This window comes from Populus trichocarpa, chromosome 2, assembly GCF_000002775.5.
Source record: "Populus trichocarpa isolate Nisqually-1 chromosome 2, P.trichocarpa_v4.1, whole genome shotgun sequence".
NCBI classification, from domain to species: Eukaryota; Viridiplantae; Streptophyta; class Magnoliopsida; order Malpighiales; family Salicaceae; genus Populus; species Populus trichocarpa.
The window spans coordinates 2,204,788-2,222,449 of NC_037286.2; the positions used below are offsets into that span (position 1 = coordinate 2,204,788).

The following is a 17,662-nucleotide window of genomic DNA, read 5'->3' on the forward strand; positions in this document are numbered from 1 at the left end:
TCTATCCAAGCAAATGGGCACCCACCGCTTAATACTTGCCTAATGCACTCGCTTGAAAGGTCTGCTCGGCGGAAAATTATTTCCGGTGGCCCGATAAGCATACTAACAAGTGAAAATACCCTTTCAAATTGGATGACTTCAGAATCTATTGATGCAATCCGTGCACACACATGTCTGTATGTATTGCCAACAATGAGACCAGTGGCGGAAGCAAGGGGGGCAAGCAGGGGCCCGGGCCCCCCTGTAATATATTTTTTTTTCCTGTATTGGATAATTGGGTAATTAAATAGGAGGAAATGTTATATTTTTTATTTTAAAAAGGTGGCCCTCCTAAATTAAATGTGATTTTATTTTTGATTTTCTTTGAATTTACTCTTGACCTACATGGAAAAGAAAAAAAATATAAAGGCATTATTTTGTGAAATAAAAAACAGAGCCACCAATTTACCCTAATATAAATCCTGCAACCGATCAAAAACATAAATCGCGAGCAAAATTTTTCTACAAAAAAATTGAAACAGAGCTACTAATTAATTTATCTTTCATCAAACAAAACAAGGTTACTTAAATTTAAAATATATTTTTGTTTTGTTTTGAGATGTTTGTTAATAATTTGATGAGGTTTTTTTAATAATTCTATCATTTTTGCTCTCTTTTTTTCTTAGATCTGCTAGTTTTTTCAATTGTTTTTTGAATTCTTGTTATATTGATTTTTTTTTTCTAATTAATTAGATATATTTTATTGGTTTGTTTTGATTATGCTTGGATTTTTTTTATGTTTTGTTTTTAGCAGAACCGTCAAAATTATCAATTTTTTCTTACGATATATGTTTTGATTTTAGGTTGAACCATGAACAAAATAAAAATAATTAATTATTTTTTTGAAAAAAAAAATATTTATAACTCACAGCCTACTGAACGAGCTTTTTCAGCGATGAAGACTGTTAAAACAAGACTTCGCAATCGGATGGATGATGATTTTCTTGCAAATTATTTGATTGTCTGTATAGAAAAAGAAATTGCTGAAAGATTCACAATTGATATGATAATCGATGAATTCTATTATATGAAAGAACGACGAGCACAATTAAAATAAATATGTAAGAATCATTCTTTATTATTTTTTGCTTTATTTCAAAGCTTATCAAACATAAATAATGTTTTGTTTTAGCTAATGTTTCTTATATACTTTGTATGTTTATATTTGATAGGTATAAAGACCAACAACATTAAAGTGATGAATATATTATGAAGATGAAATTAATTTCATTGCTTTGACTCAATTTGGTATTGCTCCAAACATTTTACCTTATACAAAGGTTATTATATATTTATAGTAAGTTATTTGAATAAAACTAAATTATGTAGGTTTTGTTTTACAACTCATGTATAATAAATTAAAACAAATATTATATCTTATTATATTAATTTTGGCCCCTCTTCACAAATAATTCTAGCTCCGCCCCTGAATGAGACAAGCCATATCCCGTTATGGACAGGACACATTGCAATCGTAACACACCTACACATTCTCATCACCAAACCTGTGTCATGTCTGAAAGTTCTAGCTTTAAATGGAGCTATTTGTAAATGTGGTTTTTATTTTTTATTCGGAAATGTATTATAATAATATTTTTTTATTTTTTAAAAATTATTTTTAATATTAATATATCAAAATGATTTAAAAACACCAAAAAAATATTAATTTAAAGCAAAGAAAAAAATAAAACATTTTAAATTTTTCTAAAAATATTTTTGAAAAGCAAAATCAATCAAGGCCGAAACGTTATCCCCAACCATGTACACGGCACGGCTAGAATCCAACAATTGAACGGGGAAAACAAAAATCTTTACTGATAAACCAAGCAGTCGAGGACCATCACCGCCGAAAATGAAATCTTTATCACTAAAACTATGTTGTTGTTGTCGACACTACCACCCCTTAACTATCTATGTGGTGGCCCAGTGGTAAGAGTTTGGGACCAAGAGGTTTGCTACCTCTGTGATCTCAGGTTCGAGCCCTGTGGTTGCTCATATGATGGCCACTGGAGGCTTACATGGTCATTAACTTCAGGGCCCGTGGGATTAGTCGAGGTGCGTGCAAGCTGGCCCGGACACCCACGTTAAACTAAAAAAAAAAATGAGGGTCCCACTGAAATTTCAGCTCATTAATTCACAATTTGTGTTTTGAGGTCATTTGCCTTGCCAGACCACCGTGGAAGCACATCAAGTTGCAAGCTTACTCTCCACCAAGCCCCATACAATTGCATTTTGACTTCCTGTCATAAATGTTTCTACATTATCCTGGTCTTCGCTAGCCTTCTCAAAGACAAGAACTTATTAGGATCCCCAGTTATGTGCCAAAAAAGACATGACGAAAACTTTGAATTCCAAATGTGCAGCAAAACTGGCTTCAAGTTTACGTGTCTGTCATCTCTCAAAAGAATGTCAAATTTATCTTGTTTGTTCTCAAATCTTCAAGAGAGGTTTACTCTTACTCCTCTGATACTAGGGGACAATAAAAAAAATGCTGATCCATCCCGCTATAAATACAACCACTTCCAACAGCAAAAAAATACACCCATTTCCCAGTTTCAAAGACTAGACAGAAAATATGGCTAACCTACTAAATCATGTACCTTCTTTGGTCCTGCTCTCCCTCTTCCTCTTTCTCGTCTTATCCACTGGTATGATGCATGATCACAGTTCTTTCTATTCTGTCTTCAATTATCTTTTACATTGTCACATGTATATGATATATCAACTTGTTACTCCTTTTGTGGCTTCCCTATGAGTGTTAGTTTTGAGAATTCATGAATGTATGGTAACTTAATTCTAGGTTGCGGAGATGCTGATGACAGAAGCCAAACTTTGCCAGAGGCGAAGCAAATTCTGTTAACTGTGCTCGTGAATGCAAGACGTTGCAAAGGGCAGTTCATGGAGCTTGCCACGCACAGTTCCCAGGATTTGCATGTTTCTGCTACTTCAACTGTCAATCAAGTCTTAAACTCTATGCCAGAATGATGATCATCAAGTTTCATCGTCCAACTCCAAATGAATGATACTATTATTACCCTGTGTGCTTGCTATCTATCAAATAAGCCATCTATGGCTATTATGAGTTGCATCTATGTCCTTCGAGTCAATGTTTAATTGTGTCAGTGCAATAAGTTGCCATTAAAAGTATCCTTTTCTTCTATACATGTCTGCATCTATGATAGCCTCTGTGCAAAAAGAAAAAAAAAAGCCTTAAGTACCACCACACTTAACCCCGTTCTAATACATCAAAAACTTCAATCTACAACTCCCATTCCCTTGAAAGCTGAAAGAAATCGTAGGCTAATTTAAAAATTAACACCCACAGCTTAACATTTGAAAGGAATTCCACAACATGCTCCATGTATGAACATCCTCCGAGACTTGATTCTTAAACAGGTTTCCATCAGAACAACGGATTATGCAACAATGCAGAAGTCATTTTTTCCTTGACCTCACATAAACCTAAAATGTCAGCACTCTAAAAATTAACCCTTATGATATAGTTAGCCGAGTACATTCCAGTTCAATTATTTCTATTCTGCTATAAATCCAGCAACTAACAAAAAATAAACACAAGGCAATGCAGCATCATATAAGCCCACAAAAGATTCACTTTTTAACAACAAAAAATAGGCATTTCATCAAACAGGTGTGCATCATTTTACAATTACCAGACAAACAAAACCAAACCAGAGCCCCCGGATCACCTCAAACAATTATCCATACCTTGTGGTTTCTACTTCTTCTTGCCCCCTTTACCAGCAGAAGATTTTTTCCTGCTAGGCAAAATAACCTCACCTTTAAGTACAGGAATTTCCATAATCTGCGAAAGCCCTTCGTATTTCTTACGGAACTTCTCCACCTGGTCAGCATCTACGAGAACACCGGACCGATTTCCGAGGTAAAACGGATGGTTGCCTGACCACACATCCACCACGTACTCTTGCTTGGTCCCACCTGTTGTCAACACTAGCTCTCCATTGCAATACACCTTGGCGTCTTGATAGAACTCTGGGTGTATTTCTTTCTTCCTGCACGTCACTTGCAGCCCGTAATTCCCTGCCGCACTCACTTTCACCTGCAATTAATAAAAAATAATAATAAGTAAGCAAGATTTTTAAAAATACATATTGTTTTACGAGTGGGTTTAGGGTAATCTTACCTTTTTGATGGGTGGGAGAGGAAGGGAGATTGGTTTGGTTTGGAGGAAAGTGTTAGTCAGACTAAGTGCCATTTCTTGTGTCTGTGAGGTAGAGAGGAGAAGGGGTGGTGGTGATGAAGTATTTGTTGAGGATGAGGTTATTTGCGGTCATGGGCTTTTTGGTGCTGGCTGTGTCTAGCTCGATTTTTTTTACTTTTCAATTCTGGGTCAGCATTTATGATTCTCTTGGGCCAGTCCTGTAATGCCCGAAATACTTGGGATAGGTGCTTGAGTCATCGTGTCACGTTGCATATCATTTAAATTAATTATTTTATTTAAAAAATTATCAGATTTAACTGACCAATCAGGTAAAAACACTTAATCAAATTAATCAAATTTTGTCGGATTTACAACGAGAAGTATAGCTTAGACATGTTTTAAGTTTCATCTCTGTCGTAGACTCGGCCAACATCGAAAGAATCGGCGGACAGAATTCTTGATAAAATGGAAGAAAAATGAGGAGGTTTCATGGGAGAAAGACACTGACTTGTGGCAATTTGAGGATCAAATACAAGACTACCTCACATCTATTCCGACGAGGACGTCGGACTCTTCTAGTGGGGGTGGTTTGTTAGAGGTCTAGGCGCGGGGCGCGCCAACGAAGGCACATTGCCTAGAATTCGGCAGCGATGGACTGCGGCAGAAACGAATTCGGCAGGCAGTGTGCATGGTCTGTGCAAGTCTTTGAGCTGGCGACTTGGCATGGACGTGGGGCTTAGACAATGGACCTTCTAAGTCAGCAGCTGATGCAGCAGAAATTGGCAATTGGGGGCTGCCAAGTAGACAGCCAGGAAATGGGGGAAGTGGCAGCTTCATGGGAAGCAAAACGTGGGAGCATAAAATGGGGTGTTCTCCATGCCACTAAGTCCTGGAAACATGGGATCATGGATGAGAGGTAGTGCTCCACTATATCCTGAAAACATGGGATCATGGGTTCGAGAAAGTGCTCCACTAGGTCCCGAAAATAGGGGTTAATGGGGGGGAGCTTGCTGCTCATATTTGTCTATAAATAGGCTGCCAAGCCTCTGTTGTGGAGCTTGCGATTTGTGCATAGCACACACCATATTTGTGTATTCCTTTGTTGATGAGATAAATAAAGGTTGAGAGGGATTCTTGTAAAACTCTTGTGTGCTTGTGTTGCTTGTGTTTACTTGTTGTCTACGACGAGGCGAGTGTGAGAACCTCCTTGGGTGAGCGAAACACATAGTCGTAGGAAAACACGAGTGAAAGGGTGAGGCAAGGCTGAGTCTAGTTGGGACTAGACTGCCGCATTGGGTTAAGTTTCGTTGCGAAAAATTAACCCCGTGACAATTATTATCAATTCGAGTTCTGCAAACTTCATGAATACTAGAGGCTTATAAAATTATTAATTTTAAGACTTATAGAATTAGTCGAGATGCTCGCAAACTGGTTCAGATACTTATATTAATAAAAAAAATTAATTATAGGATTAATATTTTTTAAAATTCAATCTCGTACCTTAAATTACAAATTTATTGGATCAATCTGTTGAGGGTGTTTAATAACTGTAATTCTAACTCATTTATGTCCACATCAGCAATGTTTAGAATCACAGAGAAATTTGTACCGAAAAATAATCATAGAGAAGCTCAGCAATGGGTGTTTCCGTGTTTGGCTCGAGTTAACCGAATGAAATTGTCAAGCTTATAGTTAAAATCATAAAATTAAAATAATCTCATTAAAATAAATTGGAAAGGATTAAAAAGTTTAATTCTTAATATTATAATTCTTAATAAATATAATATTAGAGAATGTAATTGAAATTAATATATATATATATAAATAAATAAATAAATTATTCAAGTAAATAGTATTTTGCAATGAGAATAGAGTAAAATCCCTCTTTTATTTTAGTATTTTTTTATTGTTAATTTTAACATACCACCATCAACAATGTTTTTTTATAATGTAACAGCTTATGTTTTTTAACAAGGAAGAATTTTTTTTTTTATTGGTTAAATAATTTTTGTTTTTTACATTGGATTTTACCCATGATTTTATTTTAAATACTACTTAGATAATATTTATAATTTTATCTCACGTGTGTGTATATATTTAAAAAAACCACAGCTACAGTTTTTTTATTAGTTTTTTTAACTGTAATTATAAAATTTATTACAATATCAAATATATTTAATTCACATACAGAAACTAATCACAGTGGCTGTAGATGCAAATTGCAACCTGACATTTATTGCAAACTGATTTTTAGCCTCCTTCCATTGAACCACAAATATTGTCCAAGTATAGCACGCGCAAGGAGAAAAACGGTGATGACCTGTCTATCAGCAAATTGACACGCCATCGGTCAAAGGGGCAGGCCGTGCATTTGAATAGTTGTCGCCTTGCCACGTGAACGGTCAGAAGTGCAGCAAACATCGCAGTCGTGAGACAGAGGCTGCTAAAGTGCCTCAACACATGTAACCATGGCACATGCTTACATGTTGAAGTGGCACCTTGCTCCGTCATATGAACTTACAAAACGACATGTGGAACTGTGTACAAAGTAAAATTCAAGAACGTTACGGCATGCTTATGTAGAATGTTGTCTCGTTAAATTCAATTAAAATAATGCTTGTGTTAAAGATTATTTTTTCATGTGTTTTTTGAGAAATATATTATAATAAGATATTAATATGAAGCTGAATATATATTTTCTGAAATATATTAAATTGAAACAAATTTTAAAATATTTTTTAAATATAAAAACAAATATGTTCCAAAAATAAACAAACATCTTTCGTATTAGATCAACGCCGGAGACATGTATAGGTTAGGGTGGATTTTAGCCCAAATCAAGATTTTATCAATTTTTTTATTAGTTTTATGTAAAGAAAATTTATAATTCTCAATTGAGGTATCAAAAAATTCTAAAAAATTACGTGAAGCCTTCTAATATGATATTTTAGTTTGGGTTAAAATTTCAGAAGTTTTGAAGAAATTCAGAAATTTAATAAAAAAATCATAATTTGACCAGTTTTACGTTATTGGGTGTAATTTTCAATCCGACCATCAGATTGAGCTGAAATTTTACAAGAAAACTTAAAATATATTGAATAAAATCTGGTTAAAATTTTAGGATGAATAGAGTTTGATAGTGCTAACAAAAAAAAAATCAATTCAGATTTGAAAAACTTACAAAGTAAGAGAATAACCTTGTAAATTTACAAAGTTCAACTTATAAAATATTAAAATAAAGAAGAATAAAGTGAAGGAAGGAGGAATTGAGAGAGGAAAAAAATTTAATTACTTTGTTTTTCAGTTGACATGAGATTGTTATTTTATTTCGATTGAAGGATTGTTACAATATCAATTCAGATTCGATTATAGATGAATTATATTCCACAAATATCGAAGGATGTGACTTTAATAGTAAGTTTATTTTTACTTTCACTTTGATTTTATATACTTTCAAACTTATTTTTTAATATTATGGGTAGTGTATTTGAATTAAAACTTTAATGTTAACTTTAAAAATTCATGTGCATGAGTTAATAATTTATCTTAAAAAATATTTATATATTTATTTAATAGCTCAGGACAAGAAAAATTCTTGGTTCCGTCCTTGTATTAGATCCACCCGTACTTTTTTAAATTCTTGATTTTTTAAAAATAAATCCTTAAATTAATATTTTTTATTTTCATTTTAATATGGTAATGTTAAAAAATATTATTTTAATATATTTAAATATTTTAAAAACTAATATTTATCATACTTTCAAAAAGCTTGAATTCATGTATCCACTGTACTGAGGTCAATATTTTTTTATATTTTCGAAGCTGAAGAATTTGGAGGGGTGAATCTTTCAGAGTACATAAGAGGATGTTTGGTTAAAATACAATTGGAATCATATCTATCTTAAAATCAATTTTTTGGGCGTGGACTGATTTACCCTAAAATTTTCGTTGACCAAATAGATAATAACTTCAATAACCGTCCAGCACAGCAAAATTATATTTATTAAATCTCACTGGGTCTGTCAGATTTACCTGTAAAAATTAGGATTTGAAGCTAATTTTTAATTTAATCAGATAAAGTTTTGAGGGATCCGATTCATTTGATTCTTTTATAATTTATAAATCCGATCTTATCAATATTTTATAAAAAACCAAAATATAGCTTCTATGTTAAGGCGGTGCCACGTTAACAAACGCAATCCCGGAACACCTTCAACGCCAACGCAAGGCGGGAATTGAAAGTGACAGACACGTGGGGTCATCTATTGCTTAGTACTTTCCAGAGTAAATACCAGCCTGTCATTTATGTCCACTTGTCACCCTGAAACAAGACTTGGGACTCGAAGTATTCACATGGTCAGCGCTAACGGGGTCCTCCAAAAAAAGAACCTGACAGTGTGTATGTGATTGAATACCAATTGTTAATTATGTTTTAGAATTAAAGTCCATTTTATCGTACATATTTGAAATTATCATTGCTTTCCCAACGAGAATATTAGATTGCTTCTGCGTTTAGCTGAAGTTGTTTTTTAAAATATTTTTTATTAAAAAATATATTAAAATAATATTTTTTTTTATATCAGTCCATCAAAATAATTTAAAAACATAAAAAAATATTAATTTAAAATAAAGAAAAAAATAAAAAAAAATTAAAAATATTTTTGAAACACAAAAACAAACAGGACATAAATAAGGGTTCGTTTTTCAGTGGATATAACCGTGCATTTATTTATTTTTAGTTTTAAATTATTTTTTTATATTTTAAAATAATTTAAATGTGTTAATTTCAAAGATTAATTTTAAAAATATTATTTTAATATATTTATAAACAAAAAATACATTTAAAAGCAACCTCTAAGGATCTCTAAAAAATGCTCCAAGTATTTGTTGAAGAGTGTATTTTAATTTGTGCTTGAGTAAGTTTTAAAAATATATTTATCTTTAAAAATTATTACATTAATATATTTTAGTATTTTTTTTCATGATTTTGATGTGCTAATATCATAAATAAATAAAAATTTAAAAATAATTATCATAATAAACTTCTAAAAAAAAGCTTTTTTAAAAACCATAATAAACTACAATACCAAACACGCGTTAAGTGTGTGTGTCTAGAAATGCGATATATAATATTTTAAAAAAATATTTTTTAAATAAAAATATATTAAAAAAATATTATTTTAGAATTTTTTATTCTGATTTTTAATCTATAAAATCATTTACAAAAATATTAATTTATATTTTTTCATATGAAAAATAATTTAAAAGTGATGAATTTTCTTTGGTTTACTTTTCACGTATCTAAATTAAATACTTTTTTGATCCTATGACTACTCATTGCATTTACAAAAATCTAACTTCATGCATGTTTGATTTGAATCTAAAATAATGATACACGGAGTGAATTAAATTATAAGTATGTACTTGAACCAATACTCGACGATATGATCAAAATTAGATACAAAAGAGATGTATATTTCAAAGATTATGCACTCTTCTTTGAGAAAACAAGAAAAAAGATTGCACATGTTCTACTCTTTCGTTGTGGGAAAATTAATTACTTTGCGTGAAAATGTATTTGAATTTTGAACACATGAATTGTAAAAAAATAAGAAGGTACTTTTAATCATAGTTTTGAAATCCGGTCCGGCCCAGCGGGTCGATCCAGAGCTGGAACCGGGCCAGGTTGAAGAAAAAACAGGAGAAGAAAAAACCCGGCGTGACCCGGTTAAAAACCCGGTTGCGACCCGTTGACTTTTGTTTTTTTAATCAAAACGACGTCGTTTTGATTAAAAAAAAAAAGTAATCCGGGTGACCCAATCAAAATCCAGGACTTAGGCTTTGAACCGGGCCAACCACCAAGCCAGATCTGAAAACTATACATTTAATAACACAGAACAACTATAAAAAAACCATCTTACAATTTAGATGCATGGTAAAAGTGAAATCTCGTTAGCATATGACCTGTGAAGTGTGAAAAATATGCTTGAGGTAGATGTTGTTTTTTAAGTATTTTTTATTTGAAAATGTATTAAAATAATTTTATTTTAATTTTTAACATTACATATAAAAAAACAATCTAAAAATATTTTTAAAATAATTTAAAAATAAAAAAATAAAAAAAGCAATCCAGCCACACAAACAAATAATATAAAAATTGTTCATGGACGATTAAGAGCGTGTTTGACAGTGTGGTTGCGGGTGCTTTTCAAATAACTTTTCGTGCCAAAATGCATGTCAATGATGTTTTTTCATTTTTTAAAAATTATTTTTGACATCAGCACATTAAAACGATCCAAAACATACAAACCATATTAAATTTTAGCAAAAAAAAAAAATTCAAATTTTTTAGAAACGCGAATTAAACTGCGTTCCCAAACGCTTCCTAAGAATCTGTTTAATGTTTCGACTCAGTTTAGAAAAATGTGGCATGAAAGAAATTTCCGAGCTAAACAAGTGTTAAAGAACTTAATTTAACTAGTTTGAAACTTAATTTACATCCATATTCTCTATTTTTCTAAACCTCTTCTCAAAAAGAAAACAAAAGGATTATTTTTTATAACGAGTGTTAATCAGCTAAATAAATATGTAGTTTTAATAATAAGTTAGAAAAGTCAATTAGAGTTAATATACATCGACCTAATTTTTTTTTAAAAATAAACTAGAATTAACATATATTGACTACATTTTATTTTTTAAAAGTAAAAAATCTTGATCAGGCCAAGCTCAAGTTAATGAATTACCAAGTTCACCTAATTTTTTAACCGAATTATCTAAATGTTTTTTTTTTTTAAAAAAAAAACTCAAACCCGTCGACCGTTCCAAATTTTTAAACAATGAACAATACATCCTCACTCCTGATCACCCATTGCGTCAAAACTCGACTAGGGGAAACTAAAAGGTTATGACTGCAGCATTAGTATACAAGGAAGCCAGAGGATAGCTAGTATCTAGATCAGCGATCAGCGATCAGCGATCAGAAGCATTCGGTTTGTGCAATAAAAATGGAGAATCTGATCGATGATTTTGTGTTCACATTTTTCACAGCATTCCTATTACTTGTGTTCAATATTAATGGCCAGCTTGAACCTAAGCCTCAACACCCCTTGCGTGCCTCCCAACTTGCACTAGTGAGCTATGCGTGTCCCAGTCCGCACCTAACATTATCAGCTGCCTGCCTTGGCTCCTCCGGTGTCTTCTCCGGTGATGCATGAAAAATATAGCTCGTTTTTGCCCATTAATCTGGTGAAGTGTGGACATTTTGTTTGCATATACACGAGCATGATTTTTTTTTAATCTTTCGAGTCCATTTACTCCATTTACTATAAATAATCATATTCTGAAATGTCTAACTATAGATGTCAAATTACTTGTTCGGAGCAATGAGCTTGTAGCTCCATTTCCACTCGTATTCCCAACCCTAAAGGATCTCTTCAATTTGAATCTCTACTCCACGAAAAAAAAAAACACTTAATTTCATAAAATCACTCACTTTTTTTTTAAATGATGTTAAATACTTCTAAAAAATTATATTAAGAAAGTTATACACGATTTGCTTTTGTGTTTTAAAAGTGCTTTTAAAATTTTAATTTTAATTTTTTTTTTATTTTAAATTAATATTTTTTTATCTTTAAATTATTTTAATATTAAAAGTAAATTTTTAAAAATAAAAAATATTATTTTACTATATTACTAAATAAAAAATATTTTAAAAAACAATTAAAATTCTGCACATCATTTAAGAAGGGTAGACTTTAACGGACTATTGTTGTTTTGTGGTCCATCACAAGCAAATGATGAACACGATAAGCAAAATCAAACAAATTGATAAATATTTCTTTTTTTTCCCCTCAAAAAGATGTTGTATAGTGACTAGAAATAGCAAGGATCAAGGGAGCTAACACACTTGCACTACAAGCCCATAGAACTGTGGCAACCGCAGACTGAGGAGTCAAGAGTGGCAATACATAGAGATCACTAGTGAATCTCTCCTCCAAATCTTTCTGTAGAATATTCAAAACCCACCATTACTTCCTTTGTTTCTCGTGACTTCACAATCTGAACTAATCACCACTCTTGCATTCAATCTCCTATCCTGCCTGCAACTGTCAGACACTCAAAGTTCACATATTTTCAGTTCTTTTTCTCCTAAATTATTGCCAGCCAGTGAAAAATTTTGATCTTTTTAGTCTCCTTTTGTTTTCTGGACCATTTGGATTCTGATATTCAAAGCTTTAGATTTAACAGGGTGGCTTTTGTCTCTCATCATTTTTGCATCTGCTCTGGTTTCTGACTATTTAGGGACCTTCAAGAAAACATTTTTACATTTTGGAATTGCCATGATACTAATCTCTTAGGATTCCAAATTTCTTGGATCTTACATTTAAAGAAAGGGAAAAATAGTTGGGGTTGTAGTTCCTTGGTTTGATTCAAAGATGGATTCTTTCTGTGGTGCCTTGATGGCAAGTGCTGGCGCCAATGCGGTAAATTTTAACAAAGGAGGTATTGGAAATGATGGGACTATCTTTTGGGGTGAGAATCTTAAGAAGAACCTGAAGAGCTGGGATTCGAGAGCCCAGTTGCGGAAAAATTTGAGAAGTGGTGTTAAGAAGATCAAGCCTGGAGTTGCTTACTCTCTTCTTACATCAGATGTTAACGAAGAAACTGTGGTAATTACATACACTGTTCAACATCTGATGTCTATATTTTAATGTTTGATTCTGCTAGGTTGCAATACTTAAGTATTTTTTATTTTGATTTTAGATTTTTGAGGCACCGGTGTTTGAGACTCCACAAGCAGACCCAAGTAATGTAGCTTCGATCATATTAGGCGGAGGAGCTGGGACACGCCTCTTTCCTCTTACTAGCAGAAGGGCCAAGCCCGCGGTAAGATTTGATTAGCTCATGGTTTCTAGAAATAATTTTTGAGTTTTTGTGAAAAAGCTGAAATCATAGTGGGGGCTTCGAATTTTTTGTTGTTGTATTTTATTAAGAATAACTGTAGATTTATGTTTGTGTTTCTTAAATACAGGTTCCAATTGGAGGCTGTTACAGGTTGATTGATATTCCTATGAGTAATTGCATCAATAGTGGGATAAAGAAGATTTTCATCCTAACCCAGTTTAATTCCTTCTCACTCAATCGGCATCTAGCTCGTACTTATAACTTTGGCAATGGTGTTAGTTTTGGAGATGGATTTGTGGAGGTAAGATGGTTCTGGTGAAGGAGTGTTTAGAATCTTCTAAATTGTATACAATACACCAAAACAGTATCATAGGAGGAGCTTATGCTATGGTCTATTGAGGCATGGCAATATCATGAAAGAATGCATTTCTGTTAAATTGCTCATTACTTTATCAATCATGCGACTACAGAGTTGTCTTTGTTGTCAAATTGAGTGTTATTTTCAACTACTGGTGTGAAAGTTTTTAAGAGAGACATCTTTGCCCGAGGAACAGGTTTTGGCAGCTACTCAAACACCAGGGGAAGCAGGAAAGAAGTGGTTTCAAGGAACTGCAGATGCTGTGAGGCAATTTATATGGATGTTTGAGGTGAGAGCTCAGAATTTTGCTTTCTATCGAAGATTTGAACTTACCAGTGTAAATTTGACTAAATGGGTTTCACTTGTTTATTCAGGATGCAAGGACCAAGAACGTGGAGCATGTATTAATCTTGTCTGGTGATCATCTTTATCGAATGAACTACATGGAGTTTGTTCAGGTACTTTTTTATGCGTTCACTTGTGGGATATTGCATCAAATACAGTTTTCTATTGTGTCTGATTCCTACAATTCGACTTAACTTCTGCCTTTTGATGTCTAATGCATTTGCAGAAGCATATCGACACTAACGCAGATATTACAGTTTCCTGTGTACCCATGGATGACAGGTATCTCTAGAGTACTTTTACGTTATATTGCATGGTCTTGTGGCAGTGTCTGGTAACTATAGAATTCTAATTGATGTCATTCAATTTGCCATCATTCATAACATTACTTGTTGATAAATATTGTTGTGCATTTGGAAATTCATTGAAATTAGTTATCTTGCAGTCGTGCATCAGATTATGGACTGATGAAGATTGATAGCACTGGGCGTATCATTCAATTTGCTGAGAAACCTAAGGGCACTGATCTGAAAGCAATGGTAGTTAGTCTGTACTTATCTCATTTTTTTTTGAGCTCCAATTCTTAGTTATAGACTTAATCAAGATCCTTTCTGGTCTTCTCTAAGTTGATATGCCCTTAGTTTTTATATCTAGCTAGTGAATTTTCTTTGCACTGCAGCAAGTTGATACCACTCTTCTTGGACTCTCCAAGCAAGAAGCCATGCAATTTCCCTATATTGCTTCAATGGGCGTTTATGTGTTTAGAACTGATGTCTTGCTGAAGCTTCTGAGGTGTAGCTATCCCTCATGCAACGACTTTGGTTCTGAAATCATTCCATCTGCTGTGAAGGAGCATAATGTCCAGGTGAGATTGCTACTCAATCATAGATTCATCCACTTGCCCTTCCTTCTCTTCCAATTTTTCATTTCTAGTTAATTTGCATCAGTTAACTTTATTCCAGTAATTGAATTTCTGCATTTCTGAGCTCTTTTAATTTTCAGGCTTATTTATTCAACGACTACTGGGAGGACATTGGAACAATAAAGTCCCTTTTTGATGCCAATTTGGCCCTCACGGAGCAGGTCGGCATTATTGTCATACCATTTGTTTCTGTAGTAACCTGGTAGCACTGCAATGAGGGGGCTTTCCTTTTTTCAAAAAGGTCATGGTTCTGCAAATTGATCAGTTGGTTTTCTTCAATGCAGCCACCAAAGTTTGAATTTTACGATCCGAAGACACCTTTCTTCACCTCTCCTAGATTCTTACCGCCTACTAAAGTTGATAAATGCAGGGTATGATTTCAATTGCAAATGAGGTTACAATTTCTAATGTGCTTGTTGCATCTCATGTAACATTTTTTTGTTGCAGATTGTCGATGCAATAATCTCACATGGCTGCTTTTTACGAGAATGTAGCGTGCAACATTCTATTGTAGGAGTCCGCTCACGTTTAGAGAGTGGTGTTGAGCTTACAGTAAGCTAGCTTTCTTACCCTTTTCTTTCCTCGTTTCCAGGCTTCTCTTCCCTTCTTGTTTAAAGCTGGTACTGGATTAAGAAGGCTTTCTTTGGTATTAAATTAATTGACTTACAGAGGCAGGGTTCTGGATTTAGGGGCATCACATTCTAACCCTATTGGATTTGATTAGTTCAGCCAAAAATAGGCTCCTAGATGGCAGTAGATGAAATTAAGCATGCCAGTATGCTAGGAAATTGGCTCCACCATGGCCAGTTATGTTGGAATGCACATTATTGGAGGATGTCCACTGACAACAATATACTTTAGGGGCCTATACCAGTTCCAGATAGTGCTTTTGTTTATATTTGGTTTACATTTAGTGTTTGGTGACACGTCATGATATCAGACTGCATTAAAAAAAAATACCATTAAAATCTGTAATGATGATCTTAAGCAATGTTATTGTAATATTAAGGAAGTCGTGGAAAAGATAGATCATTCTGCAAAAACCAGAGTGCATTCTATAAGGCATTGCGTTTGCAGTGTCTTCAAGGTTTTCCGAAACTCCCCACTCTAATTGCATATTTCTGCCATCTGAATGAGGGTCAAGATGTACTGGTCAGATGCATGTGTAAGGTAGGTACTCAATTCATTTTTTTATTGAAATCCCATAAATGCACATGATTTTGTGTGCATGAATTTTAACATAAATAGTGATCGTTAGTTGATGCCAAGATGGCATCATGTAGAAGCTTGGCCAATTTGTCCTTTCAATTCCAGAGCGACAACTGATTATGGTAATATCCTAACTAGAGGGTGCTTATATCTCCAGGATACTATGATGATGGGTGCTGACTACTATCAAACTGAATCTGAAATTGCCTCTGTGCTAGCGGAAGGAAAGGTTCCAATTGGCGTGGGTCAGAATACCAAAATCAGGTAAGATTTTGGCTGCGACCCCTCTTTCCCATGCACAGGTACACATGCAGAAACTTTCAGTGTACAAGATGAGACCTGCATGTTGTTTCTGCAGTTTATAATGCTTTATCGATTCTTTCATGTAACATCATCCAATCATAATTGCTTATACCTATTAAAATATTCATATTTGGATTCTTTGGCCTGATGGCAGAACATATGCATTTTTTCCCCAGGAATTGTATTATTGATAAGAATGCCAAGATAGGAAAAGATGTGATCATCACAAATGCTGATGTAAGTATAACTTTCTGTTCTCCCTAAACTTCATGTCAACTTGGAGTGTTTTCAATACCACCTAGAAGTGTCCTGTGTTTGATCGGCATATATCTGCTCTGGCTCATCAGGGTGTTCAAGAAGCAGACAGGCCAAGTGAAGGATTTTACATTAGATCAGGGATCACAGCCGTCCTGAAGAATGCAACAATTAAAGATGGAACCATTATCTAGAAAAAGCTGAATCCTAGTGATGAAGCTGAGGGAGCAATCAATCCGCATCTTTGTATTTGGTTGCTGTGATCACAAAGAACTGCTTTGTACGTAAATTATTTACTCCTTCCATATGTGACAGAACAGCATAGAAGAGGTAGTATTTTAACTTGAATAAATCGAAGGCGCCTGAAGTCCATTTAGAAATACGGACAGGTTCATTGCTTAAAAGCTCAAACCACAGGATTGATAATACAACTTTTTATTCTGACTTTAAAACTTCAGCCCTGTTTGGCTAGATCAAAATTAATCTTTGAACTAGAATAAAATTGCCATAGTCAAGGAGGGGATGATTTGGATTCTAAGCGTTGGTCGTTTGTTTTATGGAAAGCAACTTTCTAAATTTTTCTATATTTATTTTTTATTAGAAAAATTATCAACAGAAAATATTTTTCAGTAAAAAAAAAAAATTATTTGATTTTCATAAAAATATTTCTCTTTTATTTTATTTTATACGGAAAACATTTTTTTAAAGTTGTGGAAAATTCAAAAATGTCTTATTATTTAATAATTATATTAAATTTGTTCTTCAAGTTTTCGATTGTCATATATTTTATTTTGAATTTTTTTTTCAATTGCATCCCTTAAAATTTGATATCTTTAGTTTTTATTTTTTTTATTGTTATTTGTTTTTCTCTTATTAATTTCTTAATTGAAAATTTTTAAAAATCATATTTGGTTTCTATTTTTTTTGTTCCTATTTATTTTTATTTGAAATAATTTAAGAAATTATATATATTTTAATTTCATTATTTTTTAATTTTTTTATCTGTCAAATCTGGTTTTTATTATTTTAATTGTTATTTATTTTATTTGAAATAATTTATGAAACTATTTTTTTGCAATTTCATCCTTTAGCTTTTTTATCGTTTCGTCTATATTTTTTTAATAAAATTTTTTAAAAATTAAAATAT

The 17,662-nt window shown here is 33.0% G+C and overlaps 2 protein-coding genes across 2 annotated transcripts; one reads left to right on the plus strand and one right to left on the minus strand.

The window, feature by feature from the left end:
• Positions 1 to 3,606: 3,606 nt before the first annotated feature.
• LOC18096115 (50S ribosomal protein L31, chloroplastic) lies at positions 3,607 to 4,369 on the minus strand. The gene is made up of 2 exons (XM_052450227.1): positions 4,202 to 4,369; positions 3,607 to 4,117 (listed from the first exon to the last, which is right to left on the minus strand). Exons 1-2 carry the CDS (start codon positions 4,271 to 4,273, stop codon positions 3,776 to 3,778), a joined length of 414 nt encoding a protein of 137 aa, XP_052306187.1. The 5' UTR covers positions 4,274 to 4,369; the 3' UTR covers positions 3,607 to 3,775.
• A 7,699-nt stretch (positions 4,370 to 12,068) lies between these two features.
• Positions 12,069 to 16,895, plus strand: LOC7479731 (glucose-1-phosphate adenylyltransferase large subunit, chloroplastic/amyloplastic). The gene is made up of 14 exons (XM_002300722.4): positions 12,069 to 12,888; positions 12,983 to 13,105; positions 13,251 to 13,424; positions 13,678 to 13,770; positions 13,856 to 13,939; positions 14,053 to 14,108; positions 14,272 to 14,365; positions 14,506 to 14,691; positions 14,829 to 14,909; positions 15,033 to 15,119; positions 15,196 to 15,300; positions 16,115 to 16,221; positions 16,437 to 16,497; positions 16,608 to 16,895. The coding sequence occupies exons 1-14, from the start codon at positions 12,655 to 12,657 to the stop codon at positions 16,707 to 16,709; spliced, it is 1,587 nt and encodes a 528-aa protein (XP_002300758.1). The 5' UTR covers positions 12,069 to 12,654; the 3' UTR covers positions 16,710 to 16,895.
• The last annotated feature ends 767 nt before the right edge of the window (positions 16,896 to 17,662 follow it).